Genomic DNA, 22,628 nt, shown 5'->3' on the forward strand with positions numbered 1-22,628 from the left:
ATGATGAAAATATAATGGGTGATGATATGGAATATTATTAAAAAAAAAAAAAAAAAAAAAGGTAGTGGGGCCTCCAGGCACTTCGTGCCCTCTAGCCCTGAAGATGTTTAGTATAAATGAAGTTTATATTCGGAAAATTGTTAGTCTTCTGGTGTGAATTCGGAGGACTCTTCTTCTTCCTCCATTGCTTCTGGGAAGAAGCCTTCTTCTGGGTCGAAAACATTATATAATGTGTCGCTTTTCACAAATTATATATGTTTTCATGTTTTGTCACTTTTCTGTCACTTTTCAGGAAAAACATTTTTATTATTATATATAAATGAATTTTACAAAACCACCGTTACCGTTCTTTGGAAATAAGGGTAAATGTAAAGATATTATATTGAGAGAACTTAAGAAACTACCGAATGGTCTAACATTTGTAGATTTGTTCGGTGGAAGTTTCTATATATCCCATTTGTGCCATACAATATTCCCAGACTCAAAGATTATATGCAATGACTTCGACAACTATATGGACCGTCTCAAACATATTCCAGACACAAACAATATATTGAAAGAGTTAAAAGAAAAGATACCTATAGGTAAGATGGAACGTATACCATTAGATAAGAAAAATATTGTGAAGAGGTTTTGAAAAAAGCAGAATATATAGACTGGGATAGTATATCTGCTAGACTATTATATAGTGGTTCTATAAGAGTTCATGACATTGAAACACTTATGTCAAAAGTTTTATATCTTAACTATACAAATGTTTTCAAAGAGGACATAGAAAAATATATTGAGGGTATAGAGTTTGTGAGATGTTATTGGACAGAGTTGTATGAAAAATATAAAGACAAGGAAAATGTTTTCTTTATAGTGGACCCGCCGTTCTATAACACATGGGATTTTCAATACCAAGTAGACTGGACTTTGAGAGACTCTTTAGAAACTTTAGACGTTATACATAACCATCCATGCTTTTACTTTACATCCGATAAAAGTGGTTTGGAAACCGTTATGAGATGGTTAGAGGACATACATGACTATGAGTTTAGATATGACAAGATAGAATATGAGAGAGGTCTATAAACCGGAGAAAGTGTCATAACAAAGAAATTTTATTAGTAAGTAAATGTGGTTTGAAATAGGACTACTTGTTTTAGGTTTTTTCCATTGTGTCATTTATTTCTTTGACGTGGCAGAAAGATATAGAGAATATGAAGATGAACCAATGCCTGCAAATGTTCAGTATATGTACTCGTAAGAGATATTTTTATCTAATATTAAATGGACGCACAGAACTTAGCGAATGCACAGCAACCTGGACAACCAAACCCAGAGAATATTCCAAATGAAGTTAGAATACAAACTGCAATGGCAAACTATGGTCAAGTGCCAACAGATGTACAAATGCAAACTGCCATGTCAAATGACGCTGCGTTAGGTTTGCCACCATGGTATGCAAATATGAGATGGAAAGAGTTTTATACAAACCCTGAAGTGGGATATAAACAACTTTATGCAGATGACGCGAACACAGGAGTTGACCAGAATATGTTTTCTACCAGAGGAGAAACAGAATGTATGAGCTCCAGTTAAAGAATGCTATGGAACTCAACAGGAAACGTAAGAGACTAGGCGGACATTAGATTTTTACATATAGTAAAATGGGTTTCTTCAGTAGTATTGGAAACTTCTTCAGAAGAGTTGGAAGAGGTATATGGAATGGAATAAAAACCGTAGGAAGAGGAATTTGGAACGGAGTCAAAAATATTGGTAAAAGGGTAGGTCAGTTCGTTGGTATTATACCTAAAGACCCTGAACCAGAAGAACAAGCTCCTGTTATACAACAGCCTGAACCTGCACCACAGTCTAGTTGGCAACCAAATCCAACACCTCAACCGTATTAAAAAATTATATTTTTACCGTTCGATAGTAGTTGTATATGAAACTAAGTTCTAAGTAAAACGCATGGTATAATGGAATTTTCTTTTTCTTCCATCTGTAGTAAACCATACTTGAAAGTCTGAAATACTTCCACTTGGTGGTTCGTATAACTTTGTAGGTTTTTCGTAAAAGTCATTTGCCAAGCATAAGAAGAGTTTTGGGCGCCAGAAAATGAAGCATGAACAATAATAGCATCTTGGTCGAAAACATTTTCATATGTTCCATTAGGGTTTTCGACTTCATAAAAGTCTGGGTGTACTGGATATGCTGCAGGCTGATTTAACATCCTCATAAATCTATACCATGCCAAGTTGTTATATTTTGTAGAAATATAAACGTTTTCTCCAAGGTCTTCTATTTTATTGATTTTAACAGTTGCATTTTTCCTGTCATAAATAATATCGAGATGGTATTCTCCTTCGTCAATGTTATACTGGTTTGCATATTCGATATAGATATCGTTTATTTTTTCTTGAAAAGCTTGAAGAGTTGTTTCTAAGTTTACAAGCAAACTAACTTGTAAAAGTTTTCCCTGTTCAAATTTCTCATACATACGTTTTTCTTTGTTATAGTATCGAACTTCAAAACCGACCGTAAATGGGAAACCATGTATGGCTTCTGAAATGAACTTCATTCTACGAAAGCCAATAGCTTTTGTGACAGATGGGTCTCTTAGCCATCTTAATGGGTAGTCAAAACGATAGCCTTCATGCTTTACGGTCTCTGTCTCAAACTTTTGACCGACATTAGTAAAAAGTTCATCTAATGGTTTAGTTGTAGCAACTCTTGAATTTTCTTTTTCTATTGAAAGCATATTTTATCTAGAATAAAAATGTCGAAAGATATTGCTTCCATAAGAGAAATACAACACAACCGACAACTCATTATGCAAGCTCTAAATAAGAACACAACAAACTTTTCAAACTATTCTAAGATATCTGAGTCATTGAAAGAAGGAAACTTAAAACTGACAATAAACCCAATGACAGATGAGTTTCTGTTTCAAGACAATAAGAACCATACTGTCTGTATAAATCCAACAAAAGGAACTTTAAACGAGAAACCTATAAATGAACTTCTTTTGAAAGCAGATGTTGACAACAAAGCTGACAAAGAATATGTAGACGATGCAATAGCAAAAGAAGAAGAAAGAGCTAACAATGCTTATGCAACAAAAGAACATACTCATCCTGAACTAGCAGACAAAACATATGTTGACAATAAAATGTCAAGTGAAGTGACAAGAGCTGAAAACGAATATTCTAAAAAGACTCATACACATTCTATATCTGAAATAACAGACTTAAACGTTAGCCTTGAAAATAAAGCAGATAAGGAATATGTGGCTAGTAAGTTAGAGAAGAAAGCAGATAAGGAATATGTGGATGAAAAAGATAATGAAATGAAAGAAAGGGTTGACTGGTACCATGAATGGACATCGAAGACTTTTAAAGTTAAAGCTGATACAGGATGGGTTTCAGGATGTTTAGACCTTAAAGCAGATAAAACTTATGTTAACGATGAGTTAGAGAAGAAAGCAAATAAGACTCATACACATACAAGTTTACAACTGTTGCTATAGAAAGTATTGAAGGAACGGTTGAAGAAACTGGTGGGGATGTATTATATTGTAAACCTCCTAACTTTCCACAAGGTTTAACATCGGATGACGACATAACGACGATGAGAAACATTAGATGTAAAGATGTTTATGTCATGAAGGATGAATATAATATTAAATTCACTGCTCAAGATTTATATGACAAGAAAGCAGACAAAACAGAGCTTCAAACATTAAAGACAGAAATACTTCAAACATTATATCCTATAGGCTCTATTTATACGTCAATGAACTCTACCAGACCAGAAGTAGTACTTGGTTTTGGAACTTGGACTCAAATAGTCGACAGGTTTTTGTATTGTGCAAACTCTTCAAAGGAAACAGGTGGAAGTAAAACGATTTCAGGTGAAAATTTACCTGCACACAGTCACTACATAGATTTAAGTACATCTCAACGAATATTGTGCAGGTAAATTTTCTCCTTTTGTTTTCTTGACAGTTCGCAAAGGCAGTCCTTGACAACTACAACAAATTCTTCTCCGAAGTCAAATCCAAAGTGAAGGTTTACTATGAGAACATTGACGCACTCATGACGAACGAAGAAGGATACAACAAACTCATTGAAATGGGAATGGTCGGTGAAAAGATGGGTCAATTCAAATTGGACAAAATTTTCACCGAAGTTCATGTCCTCTCCAAGCGTAAGTACTGGGGCATACTTGAAGACGGCACAGAAATAAAACATTGCATGAAATAAAAAATTTTTATTCGAATTTGAATTAAAATGTGGGAATTCTTGGGAACGGGAAAGGCTTATTTACTTGAGGAACAGGTAAAGGTGGTGGAGGTGGTGGAGGTGGAGGTGGTGGCAACCAGTCCATTTTATATTCCCTCCTAGCTAATTTCCGTTTAATTTCATGGTCGCCCTCGGAGTCTTTGAATCGGACAGGTCGAGTTACACCATTCTTGGTCTCAAACTCATATATAACCTGTTTGTCTGTATTTTCGTCGACTATGGCACGAGACACGAACATTGACCAAACGGACAAAAAGTGTCATTTCGGATGGTCACGCAGCCAATCGCATTCGAGCACTTCGAAGAAGCCTTACGTTCCAAGGGAGAGGGTGTCTGGTGCAAGGCAGAGGTCATGAAACTCTACGAGCAGTACATCCTCAATGCCTGGGAGGACAAATCGTCCTTGGATTGGCAATTCTACCAACTCCTCTGGGACGACCTCCTACACAACTGGGATAACGAAAGAGCCCAATTCAAAGGTCGGGAACTAATTTTGCAAATTACCCTTAATTTAACATACTTATCCAAATAAACACCTAAATTTACTTGGGTTTCCCCCTAAAATAAAATTTTTTTACTCTTAGAACCACTCGAGGTTCTCCTTACGGTTGTTGAGCTTGTCACCGTCAATGTGTCTGACCCTCGTCTTCTTGTCTGGATTTGGAACCCATTGCATACCGACAAGCCTTCCCATGGAAATTGAACCGTAATTCCGAAGGTTAAGGTTCAAGTGTCCCAAGTTGTTGAGGACTGGGGTAAGAACCTTGCCTGTCTCCTTGTTGCGGATTTTGTATGGGTAGGGTTGGGAAATTTCGTAAGCGTCATCGGCAACAAGGGTTGCCCAAACTTCCTTTTCTTCGTGTTTCTCTTCTTCTTCTTCTTCCTCTTCTTCCTCTTCTTCCTCTTCTTTGATAATACCTTCGGCAATTCTGTGTTCACGAATTACGGTGTTGGAGGTTCTGTCCTTTCCGAGTACCTTCCAGATGGCGTCTATCTCTTCGAAGAAACGGTAGATGAGTCGGGCAAGGTTTTGGTTCTCTATGTTGTATTGGCGCAAGGTTTCCGCGAACTCGTACAGGACTTTCTCATTGGAAGCTTGGTTCGTGAGGACATTGGCTTTGAGATTGGTTATCTCTAACATAAGACTATTTTGGAGAGTCTTAATGGAGTTTGCCAGACAAGCGTTCAATTGGGCAATTTGAATTTGAATTGGGCGCTTGTCTGGCAACCTTGAAAGGACATCTGCCATTGAGTTTGGCTTCGGTGCTTGTTCGGACATCGAAAAAATGAAGTGGTTTGAGAATGGCGGTTTTACTTCAAAAAGCTTGTTATGACAGTTAAGTCATACAACAAGTTTAAAATAATATCTTGTTCTTCTTCTGAACGTTTGTTGTCTCTTCCGATAAAAGTTTGGAACATGAGAACCAAAAAACGTTTTTTGAGATTGCGGAAGAGTTCAGGCAAACGTTCATATTCCGGATATGTTGGGAGCAGTTCGAAACATCTGAGCTGACTTTCGGACAAAATTGGGACAATGTCAACAAATTCATCTTTGGTCGGACTGCTTGAAGGTAAGTCCCTTACATGTAAGTAGCTCTGGTAAAGTCTTCTCATTTCTGCTAACTTTTGGAGTATAGCTTCGTAGTTTAGAAGTTTCAATTTTAATTGTCTTATTCCACTCTTTACTTCTAAACGGTAAGTATCCATGAGGTCAAGAGTAGCTTTGGTAGCTTTAAGTGGAGCTATCTCTTCTTTGACTTGTGCAATTTTGGTTGCAATTGTGGTTTGAGCTCCTTCAAGTTCGCCGTCTATGTCGTTCTCAACACCTTCAACCATGGCTTGAAACTCTTCATCGGTCCATTGAGATTGGTGTGGGACGAATTTAACTTGCTTCATTCAAAAAATGAAAAAAAAATGTTTTTACTCAAAACGTTAAGGTTGACTGAACTGGTTGGATGTCGCCTTCACAGGTTATGTAGAACGGCTGACCCGAGAAGTTAAGGAGAGACTGAATTGCCAATTTCATATGGGGTAGGGGGTTCTCCTTGTTTGGTATTTTTATCCAAGGACGTTTGTTTAGGAACTTAACAAGAGCTTCTCTTTTGGCGTCCTTTATGCCATCGAAAGGAGTGTTTTCTGGTATTTGAATTGGAATTCCAGTCGAAGTCTCGAGATTCAAGACAGCCCTTCCAGAAATAGCGGTGAACTTGACCTTGGGCTTCATTACCCTGCGCAAGTACTGCTTAACAACTTCATTTATCTCTATAAGGTAAATTGCCTCGTCAAATACTTCTGGCATTCCGAGTCCTTCCATCCGACAGGAAAATATTTTCCCGACAACTGGAAAAAATTTTCCGGACAAAGGGAAAATTTTTTCCTTCCGACAGGAAGAACTCTTCCAGTTGTCCGTCCGTAAACCATTCAAATTTTCGAAAATTGAGAACTTTTTGGTCGAACTTCAGAAAAAGTTTTTCCTTCCGACAGGAAAAATTTTTCCTTCCGACAAGAAAAGTTTTTCCTTCCGACAGGAAAATATTTTCCATCCGACAGGACACAAACGAATGTCCCACGTCCCACCAACCGAGTCCATTCCCAAACCAGAGGAACCGAAAGCTGCAGAACCACAACAGTCTCCTCAGCAACCTCAGTTCCAGCAAGTACCTCCGATTTACTACCAATTTCCACCTCAAGGTTACTACCCACCACAAGGCTTCCCGAACTACCCTCCTCAGCCTATGCCTTACTTCCCCAACCCTTGGATGTTCCAGCAAGCTCCACCCCAGCAATTCCAATTCCAATCTCAATCGAAGAGAGACCAAGAGTTCGAGGAAGGTCTGAACCGCTTACGCAAAGATTATGCCACAGCCCCTATGGAAGACGACAGGCTTTCAGTCTCTTCCCTCAAATCGACCGATTCGACTCGTACCACAGATTCGGTTCGTGACCGTGAAGACTACCTCAAGCAGTCTGAGAGACTCTTCATCCTACAATCATTTACAGTTGGAGCTCTCAAGAACATGCGCAATTACGAAGGTCAGACACCAGCTGGAGACCGCAAAACAGACATACTCACAAGAGCCGTCCAACTGGTCAAGACAAAGACTGAGATAGTCGACTTCATTCTTGCAGCTTGCCCATACAAGTAAAAAAATAAACAATTACGAGTTAAACTTTTTATTCTTTCTTTTCTGAGTTGTTTAGAGCTGGTTTCTCTTGTAGAAACCTTTCGTACTCTTCCATGGTCATGTAATTGCGAATTTGGTACGCAATTCCAGGTTCGTTGTTTTTGAACCTTACGTATGTAACGCTTCCATCCTCCTCAGGGAAGTAAGCTGCTAACATCTGACCAAGTTTTCTCGGTGACTCGGAGCTCATAAAAATGTCACTTTTTAAACGTTAAGTTTTTAGTCTTATTTTACCCTTTGTTTGTCAAGGTAGTATTGGAGCGCAATTTCTCCAAATTCTCTGTGTCGGAGTTCTTCAGCATTTTCCAAGGTGTACCTGGAGAACTCAAAGAAGTTGTCAAGAACATACTGCCATGCTGCTCTTCTGAGTTCGTCGGTATTTTGGAAGTGTTGCACCTTCGAGTCTTCTGACATGAAAAAAATGACACTTTTTCATTATATAACTGTTATTTTTGACGAAGTGCAAATCTTCACTTCGTGTCATAATGTAAAAATAACGCTAATTTTTTATAAAATTTGACGAAGTGCAAATCTTCACTTCGTGTCATAATGTAAAAATAACGCTAATTTTTTATAAAATTTGACGAAGTGCAAATCTTCACTTCGTGTCATAATGTAAAAATAACGTTTACCATGTAAAACGCTTGTGAGAAAACAGGTGAAAAAAAAGGTGAGATCGCACCTCTTCACCTAAACATTATTTTTGCTGAATTCAGCACAAAAATCTGAGTAAAATGACATATGTTTGCGACCCGAAGAAAACCGCGAGTCGAGATTCCGTATGAAAACAGTGAAGAACAGCGAGACCGACTTCCTTCGGGGTCGCCTAAAACTCATGAAAACAGTGAATTTCCTTAAGATAGAAAAAATAAAGTTAGTTTTATTTTTATTTATTTTTTTATTTTGTATGTAAGGACAGATATGTCAACATCAGAGAACACAACAACTGCTATCGTTCATGAAGCCATAAATGAAGAATATGAGTACATACAGTTTAACAAACAACTCCGTCTCATTCGTTCGGTCAAAGACGATATGTACAAATGCAAAGTATTGTTGACAGCATGTTTTGCTCCAGACACTAAACACGCAGACGACTGGTTCAAAAACCAAAGCACACAAGAACTTTTGAGTGAAATTTCTCTAGACCGACTTTTTCGGCCATGCATAAAACACATGAAACGTAAAAATTTGCCAATAAATTTAAGAGGATATTATGTACATAGACTTTTAGTAAATGCAGTTGCAATGTGGGCTTCTCCTCGTTATGCATGGCATGTTTACAGACTTCTTGACGAAATTCATAGACGAAAACGTGAAGAGATGGAAAAGAAACTTCAAGCAAAAGATGAAATCATTGAAGCAAAAGACAAAAACATTCAGAAAAGAATACCACGTTCGGTACCAAAAGGTAAGGAAAAGAACTATAAGTATATGATTTATACTGAAGATATGGAGAAAGAAGAAGACAGTGACATGGTTATGTTGCATTTAGTCAGAAGAAACAACAAAAGCTTTTACGACCTTGCTAAGATTTACAAATCTGACAGAAATTGGTTCTATCGCGAAAACTTACCGATTTCAATGACACCGAATGAAGATGTGAAACAAATAGTTCAAGATACGTTACCTCAAACACACTATGATATGAAAGGTTGTACAATACTTACCTTCAAAGAAGATTTGCCATTGTTAAAGGAAAAAATAACAGAGTATTTTGACAACTTCAAACAAGTAGAGTAAATGAACCATTTATTTTTCAAGCTTGACTTTTTACAATTTGAACTTTGTTCGCGTAGATATGAATTCTGAAAGAAGTATGAGGGTCTTGTATGACTTTATACTTCTCCCATAGTTCATATCTGTCAAACTTACCTGCCATGGACTCTTTCATAAGTTCCATGAAATCGTCTTCGGACAATCCGGGGAAAAGTATAATGTCAGTCAGTATTCTTTTAACATCCTTACTTAAACTCTTTGCTGTCTGTACACAAATGACAACTGAGATGTTAAAGTGTCTGAGCTTCTTAAGAATTCGACACATATCTTGTTCTCTGTTCTTTAACAAAGGATGAGAGGCGAAATCATCTAAGATAAGAAGACATCTATGAGGGTAAGTCTTCCAATCGTAAGATTGCAATTTCTTCGAAATGTATTCTATCTCTTTCTGTTTGTTTCTGAAGTGGTGTTTGTCTAATATTCTCTGCATTTCCTCATTGGGGTCTTTGAACTTAGAATTTATATACTCATTTATAGCATTATACTTCAAAACTCTTCTTTGGTACTTCTTTATCCAATCTAACAACTCAGAGTCTTTTATACATACTAACTTAGACTTCTTTATAATATCTTTGAACGAATTGACGGTTTGGTCAAATTGACCAGAAGTACTACAAATGACAACTAACTCATAGAATGGGTTCTTCTCATCTAGTTCTTGTTGTTGTGCAGCCATTTTAAGATAAGTGAAAGTCTTACCCGACCCAGGTGGTGCAATTAGACCTGTTATACCATTCTGAGCAAATAAGAACTTGTCATGTATAGGTTTTATCTGAGCATTTTCTAACTTCCTCTTGTTCTTGTTTAAAACATTCTCAAATTTCTTGTCCAATGTCAGCAAACTTTTTTTCTAACATATTTTTAGAAAAATTAAAATTTTTATCTTTTAGAAAATGTCTAGCGATTTCGCTATCTATATTTCGAGACAAACTTTTCGACAGCAAAACATCTGTCGACCATAAAATCTTACATAGTGTAAACAAGAAAGTGAATTTGTTCTAGAAGTTCTGTTTCTGGGAATATGACAAGAACCATAAAACATTAAGCAGAGAAGTCTTAAAATTTGTCAATGACAGACTTGTTGACAGAGATGACGCCTCTTGGAGAGATGAAGTCCAACAAAAGTTCTTAGAATGCAAAGAAGACACATGCGCTGTTCTTGAAGATGAAATAGAAAACAGAATAGATGAGCTATTAAAGGACAAAGAACTTTTACAAAAATATGGTTCTGAGAAGTTTGACATAACTCCACCAGAAAAAGAAGAAGAAGAAAGAAAAAAGAAAAGAAAGTAGAAGAAGAGAGAAAGAACCTGAACCAGTTCCAGAGAAAAAGAAATTTGACATGTAAAAATAAAATTTTATTTTTAGAACATTTCTGGGTCAATGTCAATGTTTCTCTTCCTCTTTAGGAGCAAACACTGGCTTAGACTCTAAAATCTTTTTACCCAATTTACCTTGAACTTCAACTATCTTAGACTCATAATATTCATAGTCGTCTGTCTTCTTTGGTTCATAAGGTATAACAAGTTTGTATGCTTTGCCTTCTTTAAGGTTTGAAAACCTTCTGTCAAAACTTTCTTTGACTGCTAACAAACCTTCTATGTCTAAGTCTTCAAATTCGCACCATTTTTAGTCACAATAGCAAACTTAACTGGTTCGATGTTCCAAACTTTGCTGAATGAAGACTTTTCAAAATGGTAGAAGTAAACATTCAAATATGTGAATGGGTCTAGTTCTTCTTTAAGTCCTGACATGTACTTGTTTACTGAGATGAATTTTGCCATCTTTTCTATCGGATAAAAAAAATATTTTTTTTAAAATTTACTCATAAAAAATTTTCTTTGTATATACACCATTCTGAACATCTAAAAGACTTTTGACATTTGCCAAGAATGTTCGTTTAGACGCTGTCATATAACCATATTCTTGACAATATTGTTTATACGAATCGTACAATGACCTTTCATCTAAACACTCAAAGTCAGTTTCATCTATGAACAGTTCATATACACTCTTGTTTGCTTCTAACAATGTTTGTCTCTCTTCGGTATGTGGAATTTGTTGGATTGAACTTAGAAATATCTAATGTCATAAAATATGAGAACAAGTGGTTGTAAAAGTCAGATGTCAAAGTTTCTGCTAAGTCGTCAAAATATTCTGTATCTTGCATATGAGAATCTGACGTTCTACAACTACATATCTTCTGTCAGAACTTTTCTAACTTCATCGGAACAGTATTGTTGAAACCATAATGAAGTTTGCAACATTTTCACAAACTCTTTGTCTTTATACTTTCTTTCAACAACTCCAACTTTGTCTGTTATAAGACTCTTCAAAGCATCTGAGTTCAAAACTTTTGTTGTATCTATACTTTGAAGTTCGATTGCAAACTATAAGTTTCATATTCTCTATTGAGGAGTTAAACTTGCACAGATGTTTTCTAAGTTTGTCATATTCGGATTCGAATAGCCCTCTAACAGTTTGCATAAAATATCTGTAAAGAAAGTATTCTTACCAGTCTTGTTTTCCAATTATAATTGAGAGCAGTTTGCATTTTTAGCACTTGGATGTTGTAAGATATTTGCAAACCAACATAAGATATACTCATAGACTCTTTTGTTTCCATTGCATATAATTTCTTTGACATGGTCTAACCAAGCTTCTATAATACTGTTTTCCATTCTACTTGTTCGTATTTATATCCAGTGAAGATAGAATAGAAGTTTGGAGAAGGTGTATAGAACTTTATACCTCGAACTGAAAAATCTTCTAACTTTGACAATAAGATATCCCAAGCATCTAACATCTTCATTCCAAACTTGTAAACTTTTATTTTCTTAAGTTTCTGTCTACATTCTTGTTCAGACACTATTGTTGCTTCTTGGTTGTTAAAGACAACATCCCATTCTTTCATGACATAACATTCTGGGGCAGAGTCAACATAAATGACTAAACGTTTCAAATTCTCGACTGTTTGTTATAGTCTCTAAATGGACACATATTTCTGAATGCTTGGAAGTCATAAAAATCTGAAACATCTATTCTGTACATTTTTATAAAAATAAAAAAAATATTTTTTTTATTCTTGACTTTGTTGTTCCATTTGTTGCATTTGTTGTTCTTGAGCTATTTGTTGTTGAAAGTTGTTCTTGTAATACAATACTTTCACCAGTTGCATCTTCCAATTCGAAACTTTCTGCGTCATTGACAAATACATAGGACATAAAAGTTTTACAGGAACAAAGTTTGCGTCAACTAATGTCAACGTTATACTTGCCAAAGTGTTTGAGTTCACTAAGGTTGAAAATTCTGCATTCGAATGAACAATAGGCAAACCAGCAGAGAAAGTATTGTTTATACGCATAAGTATCTTTTGGTCATAATAGTTTCTGTCGACATTCGAATAACACTTTGAACCTAAGTTTGAAACAATATATAAGATTGGTGTGCTTAATGTCAATGGAATAGACATTCCTTGTATGACACCTTTCCTGTTATAGGAAACTGTTGGTAGTAAAAACCAATATAAGTTTTGTATTATAGCTCATATGTTTATAGTAAACTCAGTCGGACATCCAAACATAATGAAACCTGCTCTAGTTGCAGCACATGTTACACCCGTCCTTAAAGTATTAAATAAGTCAACAAAACCTGTTGGTGGTATATCTGAGTAAGTATCTTCAAAGGAGTATTTTTTGCCATTCACAACAATAAAGTCTTCTGGTGTCAAAAGAGCAAAAACAGGCTTTAGTCGTCATTGTGTTTAAAGTTAGTTTACAATACCGTCTCTTGAGGACTTTTGTAAGTTTGTTGTTATAGAATTAATATGACTCAGGGTTTTAGTCGTAATAGTATAAACCATTATGTCTTCTGCCATTTATATATATTTAAAAGTTTTTTCTGAAAGTGGAGAAGAGAACTTCATCTAAACTTTCACATGGCGTTTCTTGAAGTTCTCTGTCTAAGAAGTTCAAATATTTTGTAAAGACATAGAACTTTCCTTTGTCTACACGAACAAACAAAACAGGGTCTTTCATATCGTTCAAAAGTGTGTAAAGTCCTTTACATGAAATAAAGTCTATATTATTTTTCTTCAAACATCTTTCAAGAAAGTTTTGACATTTTTACTTAGCAAATAAATTTTAATGAAATGTTGTGGTCGTCAAATATTTTTATGACGTCTGGGAAACTATACTTTAAGTTCAACGTTTCACCTCCTTTCATAACGTATATCTTGTCAATGACATTATATGAAACACCACAGCAACTAATGTCGGGTTCTATTTCTTTGATGTTTATATCGTCTGCCTCTGTCAAAAGTTTCAATAGTTCTTTCAAACTTCATGAGGTGCAATGACATATGAGTTCACTTTTACAGGGTTGTGTTCGACCAAGTTTAACATTATACTTAAAGCTTGACAAATCTTCTCCTGAGTTTGAAGTTTGTCTTTCAGTTGTTGGTAGTCGTTTCGAATATCTGCAACAGAACTTAAGTCTCTGCTAACTTCAGGATATGTTGGTTGTTCTTTTACAGGAACAATTGTTATACCATCTTCGTCCGTATGGTTTCCCCACTTCAACATCTCTGTCTTTGACATTGACAACAACACTTTGACTGTTTGTTTGAGTTGGTGAATTTAACTTCACATCTGCCACCGCCATTAAACCTTTTGAAACACTTACGCTTCTATTTTTCGGAAATGACATTTTACTTAGAATAAAAAGATGGACGTATTCGAGTATCTCTTCGAATTGAAGCAGAACAAAGTTTACACACACAAACAATACAAATACATTGACAGAATAGTTTTTATACAAACAATGGTAAATGTTATAGAATAGCAGTCTTTGCTGAACCAAAATATTTTCATAAAGCAAAGAAAGTTGGTATAACTGAAAATGGTGAAAGTGACGTTGACAAAAATATAACAACAAAACTTACAGATATTTCTAAAGGTAAGTTTATCTTACAATATTATGTCAAAACTGGCGTACTGTCAATATTTGACGGAGAGAAGTCAGTTCAAGAACAACTTACTGACCTGCTGCCAAAATCTGCTCGATGGAAGCTGTCGTTATGCCAATCTGAGGAGCCCCAGCAGGTTTCATCGAACGAATCTTCAAAAAGAGCATCTTCCGTGAAAAGTGCTATTGGTTTTGTAAACTTCTTTGCTCTCAGTTCATCTGGACCGTCTCTGTCACCAGTATATTGTATTTGTACAGTACCAACAGTTGAAATACCACCCATAAAGTCTTCTGAGTCAGCAAATGGAATGCCAAGCCAAAAGTTTGAACGGTCTCCATTTGTATTATTGATTTTTTATTCCTGGTAGAAGTCCATTACTTTCACAATATTCATAATAGAACTTGCATTTTCAGGTTATATGGTTTTGTGAATTGTTGTTAAGTTCATAGCATCTAAATGTCAAAGTTGTAGACCTCATTATCCTCAACTGTAAATATTTCCTCTTGGATAGTATTCCATCTAATGTTAATATGGTTATTTAATACCGGGTTTAGAAACAAAGAAGTAGTCATTTATAGTTCGTCTGAACAGTACAAACATAGTCTGCATGTTTCATTCAGTTTGTTAAAGCAATATCTGTTCTGCACCTGGGTCAGCACTTGGTTTCAACTTCACCTGCAAAAGTCTTGACAGATATTTGGTGTATAGGAAACATAATGAAACTGCAATATATTTGCAGCTAAAGCATTTGAAATATCTGGGTCCAACATAGACTGCAGTCGCTTTCTATTCTCTTGCATAAATTTCAGCTTCGCATTTGAACTTAACTGAACTGGTCCAAATCTCAGCAGCAATGAATAATAGTTACTCCAGTATTGCAGTTGAAAACCAAATCTAATCAACTTTTCTTTTGACAAAAGTCTGAGGTTTTGTCGCAATGACATTTTTATTTGTTCCAACTACTTCTGTAAGAGTGAATGGGTCTCTTGTGATGCAAATTATCTAATATTTTTGCTTGGATAGGAATTCGATAGAAATTTTTCCTGCCCAGTTTGGCAATATCTTAAAAACTGAAGATGAGAGAAAATGACAAAGGACTCTAAGTTTCAGTTTTACTTTGGTTACTGCTGCTGCAGTTTGTCCCAGAAAGGTTAAAAACTCCGTAACGTTTAGGGTCAAGTCTTCTTAGATTTTCTCAATAGTTTGCATACTGGGTCTGTTTTTTTCGCTATGTGGTTGTACTGAGTTTCTCAAAAGCGAAACATTCATAGCTTGCCCATGTCTTTTTTTGAACTAAGTCAGAGTTAAAGATATATTCTTATATCCATGAAAACATTCTGGAGCATATTGTGTATCTCGACATATAAAATTCCATTGCAACCGTTTCTTTCAGACAACTTGGCAGAAGGTTTTATTTCAATGTCTTGTTCCACGTATAAGAAAGATTTGTCAATCAGAAATTATATGAACCTGTCGCAAGCAAATATCTAACTGTTGTTGAAGAACCTTCTCCAAACTCACCTACGTTTCCATAAGAAACAGCATGTTGATATTCTAAGTATCCAGGAACTATTTTCTGACCTTCTATGGCATTGTCTTCCGTTATCCTATTCGGAAGACTCATTTCTCATTATGGCAATCTCAAACTGTTGCGTTATATTCTGAGCGGGCGTACATTTCATATGAGTAAAAAATAAATAGTTGGATTTATATGCATAAACCACTGTGGACCAAGCTTTCTTCTTTTCCTGACTGAGTTTTTAACTCTTCTTTTTCCTTCATTTGCTCTGGCTTGCAAGTTGGTTGCGTATCTTTGCATTATGTTCATCTATATAACTGTTGAAATTTCCCATGTCCTTTTTGCCTTTTGGCTCTGGTCGCCACTCTCAGGTAAGCTATATCCTAGAAAGAAGTTTTATCATAGTGTTTGAGTCTTCGTATCATGTCTTGTGGACGTTATCCTGTTTGGTTCACTCTCTCAAAACATGACCTTGTCCATTATGGAATTGAGCTCGTTTCCAAATATATGTTTTGTACCATTCTGTTTTGCTTTCCATTGGTTACCAACTAATATCTTTTGTGAATGGGAAAGCTTTTACCCATCTTTTCAGTCTTGCTCGGTTTATTTCTGTAGTTGGTTTATTTTGTCAAGGAACATGTTTTCAATCTTAACAGTTAGTTGTACTGTCCATGTTGAGTTTACTTTAAATATTCATCCCTTCCGTTCATTGTCTGCAAAGTAAGTTTTGTATGACACTTTTGTCAAAAATCTTCTCTTTCGAACGTCATGACAATAGTTCTCTCTACTTTCTCTCCCTAACTGTCTTCAAACTCTTCACCAAATATACCATCTCTATGTTCGTGTAGTTCTTTTTGGAATAAATGTTCTTAGGAACGTCAGGTTATATTTCCATCAGCCATGTTCATTTCTATACTGGTCAATTCTGCATTTTCATATCTTTCAATGGCATTTTAAAGCCGGCGCTTAAGAATTACCAGCTTATATCTCTTCACCATTCCATATTTCCATTGCGTTCTACAACTTCTTGGAATGGTGGTTGTAAGTTTATGAACCACCTATTCCGATTAGCTTTATGACCCATATCTCATTGTAGTTTCCATCGTCTGCAAAAACAAAGATAGTTTTGTTCCATCTTGGTTAGGTTCTGAATGACTTTAAAACATGTTCATATTTCTATATGTTTCTTTGAAATTTAACCTGTTTATTTTCACCGAGTCATCCGAGAATTGAACTTAAATGCTCGTAGGTAAAAGTGAGTTGTTATTTTGTGTACATTTTCTTTCATACTTCCTATTCTATGCTGAATATTTTTCATCTGGTGTTGGATGCTTTTGTATGTCGGCAAACATTTTTCGATATTCTTCTACTATGTCACCGAGATTTTTTTTAGATCTTGGAAATGATTCCATATTCTCCGCTACTCTTGTTGAGGGTCAAGATTTTTCGGGCTGTCCAAATCTTCATCTAGTTCTGTGAAGTTAGTTTCCAAAGGAAGGACTTGTTCGTTCTCCTTCAGCTCTTCTAGCTGTTGTTGCTGACATTTTCTTCCATGTCTTTGTATCTGAACTATTTCTCTGTGGAGTTTCTTGTACCTCATCTGTGGCATTTCATATATTCCGAGACGCGTTTTTAAAAGTTCCCTTTCTAAGTCATCCGGACTCACAAACCTTTCTTCTTTCGTTCCGTCTCTTTTTTTTACGCGTTTCATGAAGAGAGTTAAATTGTTCATTTAGCCTGACATCAAATAATCTCGGAGAAATTCATCCATGTCATTTGGATGATATGCTATTAAATCATATCCTTAGCGACTTGTATTTTTCCAGGTTTGAGATTATATCCCTTTGGTGCAGAGCCATAAAGGCTAAATAGGTTCGGGGTCAGTATTTTCATCCTTGAACTTTCTAATACTTCTTTATAACTCCATCTAAAGCAATTTATTCTGGGTAACATATCTTCTTAAGCTTTTAAGAATTCTTGGTTTCCTTGTTTCTCTACTTCTTATTTGTCCTTCTCTGTTTTGTGTTGTTGTTGCAGGGTTTTTGAACTGGTTGTGGAGGTGGTTGTTGTCTGGATTTTAAACTGTTGGTTGTTGTCCTTTCTGGTTGTTTTGGGCAGGGTTTGATAACTGTTGTTGTTGTGTTGGTTGTGGAGGTTTGTGTGCTGGTGTGTTTGGTTGTTTGTGTTTTGGTGCATGCCTGTGTCTGTTCCATGTGACATGTAAATGTAGGTAGTCCTGGCAGTGCTTCTCTTGGAGGGTTTGGTGGTATATAAATTCACCAGGGCACATATGTTCCATCTGCAGCGTAATGTCCTACCTGACTTTTCGTTCTTAAGAAAGCATTTACTAGGTCTGTTTTGGTCTGTTGTAACTCTTTTTCTTGACTTTTCACAACAGTTGCTCTAACGGCGTCATAGGCACTTTGAACTGCCTGTCTCGTTGCTGCATCTGTTATTTCGTCATATTTTGTGCTACTTCTTTTAACTCTTTGTCGAAACTTCAGACTTCAGTTTCTTTCCAGATGAGAAATCGTTCACTGTTTCACCTTACTATGAAGAGCTTCGAAGGCGTTCTTAAAGTCAGCATTCGTTAAAGCTTCATTTGAACTGTCTTCATCCGCTTGTATTTTTGTCCTTATTGACCCTATGAGTTGGGCTGCTTTAGCGTTGGCTTGGCATCAACCAGTCATTATTAGCTTTTATATATTCTGCGCTTTTCATTGCCTTTTGCATGCTGCGTCGTTTTTTTACTTTCTTGTGCTAAGTTTTCATACTGTACGGTTTGGTTTTGCAACTGTAAAAGTTTTTCTGCCTTTACATTTGCTTCAACTTCTTTTTTATACTCATCGCTATCCATATATGTCTTCGGGCTTTTTGTTTTATTTCTTCATCTTTCAGTACTTTATATTGAGTAGTATGGTTTTTCAAATTTATAACATCTGTTCCATTTTGCTACTTTCTGTGCTTTTCTGACATTTTTCGCATATTCCTCTGTACTTAGTTCTTTCAGTTGTTCTTCTTTCTTCTTTTTCTCTACTTTAACTCATTGAGTTTCTTTGTGTGTCTGTCATATTCTAGTTTCTTTTCGTTTTCACTTATTTGCTTCTGTATGTCTATTTTGACTTTTTGACATCTGTTATTATTTTGAGTGAACTCAAATTCATTTGACTTTGAGGGTTATAGGCTGTTCCGTCTGCAGCTCCACCATAGCCTGCCATTTTCGCTAAAAGTGCCGCTCTTAAACCTCCACTCTGTGCACCAAGAACTCTTTAAAAGCATAGGATTGCTTGACATTTGCAACATAGTGGGTCATTCTAATTTGTTGTTGCAACTGTTTGTGTTGTGTGTTAGTTTTACTATTGGATGTTTCAATTCTCTTCCTCTTACGTTATTCTTACTAGCTTACGTGGCATTTAAGTGAAGTTAAAAAGCGTTTTTGACAGATGTTTATTGTGACTTCTTCGTAAAGACTTTGTTGAGATTTCTCGTAAATTGAGTGTAAATGACCCAAAATATATTTTAGGTGAAGAGTAGATTCACCTCTTTTTTCACCTCATTTCTCACCTCTTGAATTTTCATGAATTTCTTCGTAAAGACTTTTAAGACTTCTTCATCTAATTTCTCATGAACTTTCTTGTCTATGTTTTTGAGATTTCTTCGTAAAGACTTGTGTTGAGATTTCTTCGTAAATGACTAGTAGTATATTTTTGGTGTAAATTTCATGAAAATTCAAGAGGGTGAAAAATTAGGTGAAAAAACAGGTGAAATCTCACCTCTTCACCTAAACATTATTTTTGGTGTAAAATTCATGAAAATTCAAGAGGTGAAAAATAGGTGAAAAACAGGTAAATCTCACCTCTTCACCTAAACATTATTTTGTCTGATTTACGAAAATCTTGACAAACATTACGAAGAAGTCTTGACAAAACTATTACGAAGAAGAAGTCTTGACAAAACATTACGAAGAAGTCTTGACAAAACATTTACGAGAAGAAAGAAGTTCTGACAAAACATGAAAACATATATAATTTGTGAAAAGTGAAACATTATATAATGTTTTCGACCAAAGAAACTAACAATTTTCCGAATAAAAACTTCATTATACTATAAACACTTCGGGCTAGAAGGCACGAAGTGCCTGGAAGCCCCACTACCCTTTTTTTTTTTTTTTTTTTTTTTTTTTTTTTTTTTAATATAATAAATATGATCATTGAGTGTACAATGTAAATCGATTATCTTTGAATAGGACTGTAATTTTCAAAAATTCAGATATAGTCTATAAGTGAATTCATATATTTCAATCTTATAAATTTATATTTTATCACGGGGATATTGAATTTGAACATCGAGTTTTCAAACTATTAAATATAATAATTCGGAAGGAGAATTAGAGTATTGTATTATAAACGAGAGGTAATTATTAAATAACTGAAAAATTCCATAATTATTTATTCATAATAAATTCTATTAAAGATATTGATCACAAAACCATACATCGGACCAAGAAACTAGTAAATAATGAATAATTCATGGTTAAAAGAAACTAATTATCAAGTTATATATAAAAATTTTTCAATGAATGTAATCCTCCCTAACTCAGTTGGTTAGAGTGTCAGACTGTTAATCTGGAAGTCGTGTGTTCATCCACACGGGAGGAGATTTTTTCGATATGAAGATTTTTACTTTTTTGCTTTGGATAGTGTGCGTACATGCTCTGTACACCACCCTGAAGCGATTTGTAAGTCGAAATCGGAAAAACTTTTCGAGATCAATGATTCTTTCCATTTTGATATCCTCTATACAGTGATCGCACTGATTTTTAGAGTGCGGGGACGCGTCAAACCAGGCGTGGCGTCCTAGAAGCCTTAAATTCCCAAAGCTTTGTCCCATGATGGCCATTCGAAAACCGTTAAAGCCCAAAAATCTTCTCAATTTTGATCGCTGTTCGTTCTCAAGCATTATAAGTCCTGCGAAAAGAATGGAATCCCGGCCGCTTTAGCACCAATATACGTTCATTTCATTTATTTGGTTCAAAGAAGCCCAATCTCGTTTTTCTGCCTGATAACCCTTTTTGCAAAAGTTGAGATTGAATACTCTTCCTTACCCGATTTCTCTTTTCCACCCTGTAACCCTTTGGTGGTAGAGACTACAGCAACATCCCGTATGTTGCGGTCCTTAGCCTCTATGATAATCATAAGATGTGAGCTCTTCCACCATTTAAGAGAATGAACCTCTTGTCAATCCGATTGACGAGTTCATATGAATAATGCAAACGTTTACTCCGTTTCACATTTGTCTTCTCTGAGACCTTGTTCATTATCCTGCTAATCTTTCTTTATCTTACCCGATTATTCTTTCCCACCCTGCTTCCCTCTTTGTGGTAGAGGCCATGTCAACATCCCATATGCTGCGTCCCTTGGTCTCTATAGACTGATCATAAAATTTAAGATTTCTGATAATGCAACAAAACTCAGAGATACAGCGAGAAAGTTACATCTTTACTGTATATGTTTCCTGTTGAAACTCACCTCATAATCTCTCTTTTCCTTCAAACACAATGCAAAAACCTACAAAGCCTCTTAACACCCAATGGCGAAAGAGATGTAGACCGCACCTATGGTTGGAGTGCCGCCGATGATCATCTCCGTTGTAGCTTGAATGAGCAAATGACCGCGAGGGCAGCTGTTCCCGTGGGCTGCCGGCTTGATATGCAGAGCGAGACTGCATTTGCCTTTACCTCCCGTTCATTACTCATTTCTTTGTCGTTTATATGGAACTTAGATTCCATGAGAAGATTCATTCAGATTCATTTCAGTACACAGACGATAGCTCTCTCAAGTATCGTCTTGAAACACATCTTGCCGAATAAGATGTGTTAAAAAGACAAGAAAAGATTTAGAAAACAGATTTCATATTACACATACTACAAACTGCGTGAAATTAATTTCCGAACAAACAATGGCAATAACTTTATTCCTTCGAATAAACTTTGATTTATCCACACGGGAGGAGATTTTTTTTAAATTTTTTTTATTCCACTTGAATCTAATGATTGTAATATATTTTTGCCACGCTTTAGTTGTATATAGTCTTTGTCGTATTGAATGAATAATCAGAAAGCCGTAACTTGGTAGAAACAAAATAATAAATTAGATTGTCTATCGTGATCTTTTGTTTTACTCGCCTGTCTATTGCGTACATTGATATTGGATCATTGAGAAGACTGTTCTTGTCGAGTGTAACTGTACTGAAGTCCCAAGTTGGTTCTTTTTATTTCACTTTAAAAAACTGTTAAAACTGCCGAAAAACAAAGAATAGTTGATCGGTGACTGAATAATTCCTTCAACGGATAATATACTATTCAATGATATTGTCATCATTATCACTCAAGGTAAGAATCATTTTCCTTTATTTGGTTAGAAGGAATTCCATTTCGTTTTTGCTTTCGGCCTGACCGCCCACTAATCAGGCAACTGAAATGAACGCTCATTACCTTTTACGATTTATCTTGTGTACACTGCCCTCTCCTTAGCAGTAGAGATAATAACAGCACCCCAGCTATGCTGCACCTTTTGCCTCTTTGAGATAATCAGAAGATATGAGGCCTTCTGCCAATAAATGGAAATAATTCTGTTTGGAATCCAATAAGTGAAGACATGTGCTCATATTTACTTTAATTTCGCGTGATGCTTATTGACGTGAATGCGAAATAACAATAACAACAATAAAAATAAATAAATTAAACGAAAAAAAAATCTCCTCCCATGTGGATTATTAAGTATTTACTTCCTAGTTTTCTAACACACAAACTTGAAATAATGAAAATTTGACATCATAAATTCATGATTTAAACATATGCATCATTAATATTCTCGACAATGAGCATT

At 35.6% G+C, this 22,628-nt stretch overlaps 13 protein-coding genes, 1 non-coding gene and 4 pseudogenes across 18 annotated transcripts, besides 1 other annotated feature; 10 read left to right on the top strand and 8 right to left on the bottom strand.

Moving 5' to 3' along the window:
• The first annotated feature begins 39 nt into the window (after window positions 1–39).
• Window positions 40–19,926: a mobile genetic element.
• On the top strand, window positions 1,656–1,898 carry TVAGG3_0895170 (serine threonine-protein phosphatase family; the record flags this gene model as incomplete). Its single annotated transcript, XM_001318619.2, has 1 exon — window positions 1,656–1,898. One exon carries the CDS (start codon window positions 1,656–1,658, stop codon window positions 1,896–1,898), a length of 243 nt encoding a protein of 80 aa, XP_001318654.2.
• TVAGG3_0895180 (uncharacterized protein) lies at window positions 2,358–2,749 on the bottom strand (the record flags this gene model as incomplete). The annotated part of the gene is made up of 1 exon (XM_001318620.2): window positions 2,358–2,749. A coding segment is annotated over one exon (392 nt), but the record flags the coding sequence as incomplete, so codon positions are not given.
• On the top strand, window positions 2,822–3,146 carry TVAGG3_0895190 (phage tail repeat-like family; the record flags this gene model as incomplete). Its single annotated transcript, XM_051251019.1, has 1 exon — window positions 2,822–3,146. A coding segment is annotated over one exon (325 nt), but the record flags the coding sequence as incomplete, so codon positions are not given.
• Window positions 3,161–3,969, top strand: TVAGG3_0895200 (annotated as a pseudogene). The gene has a single exon. A coding segment is annotated over exon 1 (809 nt).
• On the top strand, window positions 4,086–4,253 carry TVAGG3_0895210 (DNA/RNA polymerases family; the record flags this gene model as incomplete). The annotated part of the gene is made up of 1 exon (XM_051251020.1): window positions 4,086–4,253. One exon carries the CDS (start codon window positions 4,086–4,088, stop codon window positions 4,251–4,253), a length of 168 nt encoding a protein of 55 aa, XP_051086495.1.
• On the bottom strand, window positions 4,276–4,530 carry TVAGG3_0895220 (uncharacterized protein; the record flags this gene model as incomplete). Its single annotated transcript, XM_001318622.1, has 1 exon — window positions 4,276–4,530. One exon carries the CDS (start codon window positions 4,528–4,530, stop codon window positions 4,276–4,278), a length of 255 nt encoding a protein of 84 aa, XP_001318657.1.
• TVAGG3_0895230 (uncharacterized protein) lies at window positions 4,561–4,824 on the top strand (the record flags this gene model as incomplete). The annotated part of the gene is made up of 1 exon (XM_051251021.1): window positions 4,561–4,824. The coding sequence occupies one exon, from the start codon at window positions 4,561–4,563 to the stop codon at window positions 4,822–4,824; it is 264 nt and encodes an 87-aa protein (XP_051086496.1).
• On the bottom strand, window positions 4,873–5,571 carry TVAGG3_0895240 (cytochrome B-C1 complex subunit 6, mitochondrial family; the record flags this gene model as incomplete). The annotated part of the gene is made up of 1 exon (XM_051251022.1): window positions 4,873–5,571. One exon carries the CDS (start codon window positions 5,569–5,571, stop codon window positions 4,873–4,875), a length of 699 nt encoding a protein of 232 aa, XP_051086497.1.
• Window positions 5,604–6,188, bottom strand: TVAGG3_0895250 (uncharacterized protein; the record flags this gene model as incomplete). Its single annotated transcript, XM_051251023.1, has 1 exon — window positions 5,604–6,188. The coding sequence occupies one exon, from the start codon at window positions 6,186–6,188 to the stop codon at window positions 5,604–5,606; it is 585 nt and encodes a 194-aa protein (XP_051086498.1).
• Window positions 6,217–6,606, bottom strand: TVAGG3_0895260 (uncharacterized protein; the record flags this gene model as incomplete). Its single annotated transcript, XM_051251024.1, has 1 exon — window positions 6,217–6,606. One exon carries the CDS (start codon window positions 6,604–6,606, stop codon window positions 6,217–6,219), a length of 390 nt encoding a protein of 129 aa, XP_051086499.1.
• Window positions 6,854–7,438, top strand: TVAGG3_0895270 (uncharacterized protein; the record flags this gene model as incomplete). The annotated part of the gene is made up of 1 exon (XM_001318623.1): window positions 6,854–7,438. The coding sequence occupies one exon, from the start codon at window positions 6,854–6,856 to the stop codon at window positions 7,436–7,438; it is 585 nt and encodes a 194-aa protein (XP_001318658.1).
• Window positions 7,467–7,667, bottom strand: TVAGG3_0895280 (uncharacterized protein; the record flags this gene model as incomplete). Its single annotated transcript, XM_051251025.1, has 1 exon — window positions 7,467–7,667. One exon carries the CDS (start codon window positions 7,665–7,667, stop codon window positions 7,467–7,469), a length of 201 nt encoding a protein of 66 aa, XP_051086500.1.
• TVAGG3_0895290 (KilA, N-terminal/APSES-type HTH, DNA-binding family) lies at window positions 8,399–8,907 on the top strand (the record flags this gene model as incomplete). The annotated part of the gene is made up of 1 exon (XM_051251026.1): window positions 8,399–8,907. A coding segment is annotated over one exon (509 nt), but the record flags the coding sequence as incomplete, so codon positions are not given.
• Window positions 8,930–9,220, top strand: TVAGG3_0895300 (uncharacterized protein; the record flags this gene model as incomplete). The annotated part of the gene is made up of 1 exon (XM_051251027.1): window positions 8,930–9,220. One exon carries the CDS (start codon window positions 8,930–8,932, stop codon window positions 9,218–9,220), a length of 291 nt encoding a protein of 96 aa, XP_051086502.1.
• On the bottom strand, window positions 9,237–10,113 carry TVAGG3_0895310 (annotated as a pseudogene). Its single transcript has one exon. A coding segment is annotated over exon 1 (877 nt).
• TVAGG3_0895320 lies at window positions 17,092–18,474 on the bottom strand (annotated as a pseudogene). The gene has a single exon. A coding segment is annotated over exon 1 (1,383 nt).
• A 400-nt stretch (window positions 19,927–20,326) lies between the features above and the next one.
• On the top strand, window positions 20,327–20,399 carry TVAGG3_0895330. The gene has a single exon. It is a non-coding gene; the product is annotated as a tRNA-Asn (tRNA).
• Window positions 20,400–20,966: 567 nt separating this feature from the next.
• On the top strand, window positions 20,967–22,534 carry TVAGG3_0895340 (annotated as a pseudogene). Its single transcript has one exon — window positions 20,967–21,620. A coding segment is annotated over exon 1 (654 nt).
• Window positions 22,535–22,628: the final 94 nt, after the last annotated feature.

The sequence above is a fragment of the Trichomonas vaginalis genome, chromosome VI (genome assembly GCF_026262505.1).
Source record: "Trichomonas vaginalis G3 chromosome VI, whole genome shotgun sequence".
Classification (NCBI taxonomy): Eukaryota; Parabasalia; order Trichomonadida; family Trichomonadidae; genus Trichomonas; species Trichomonas vaginalis.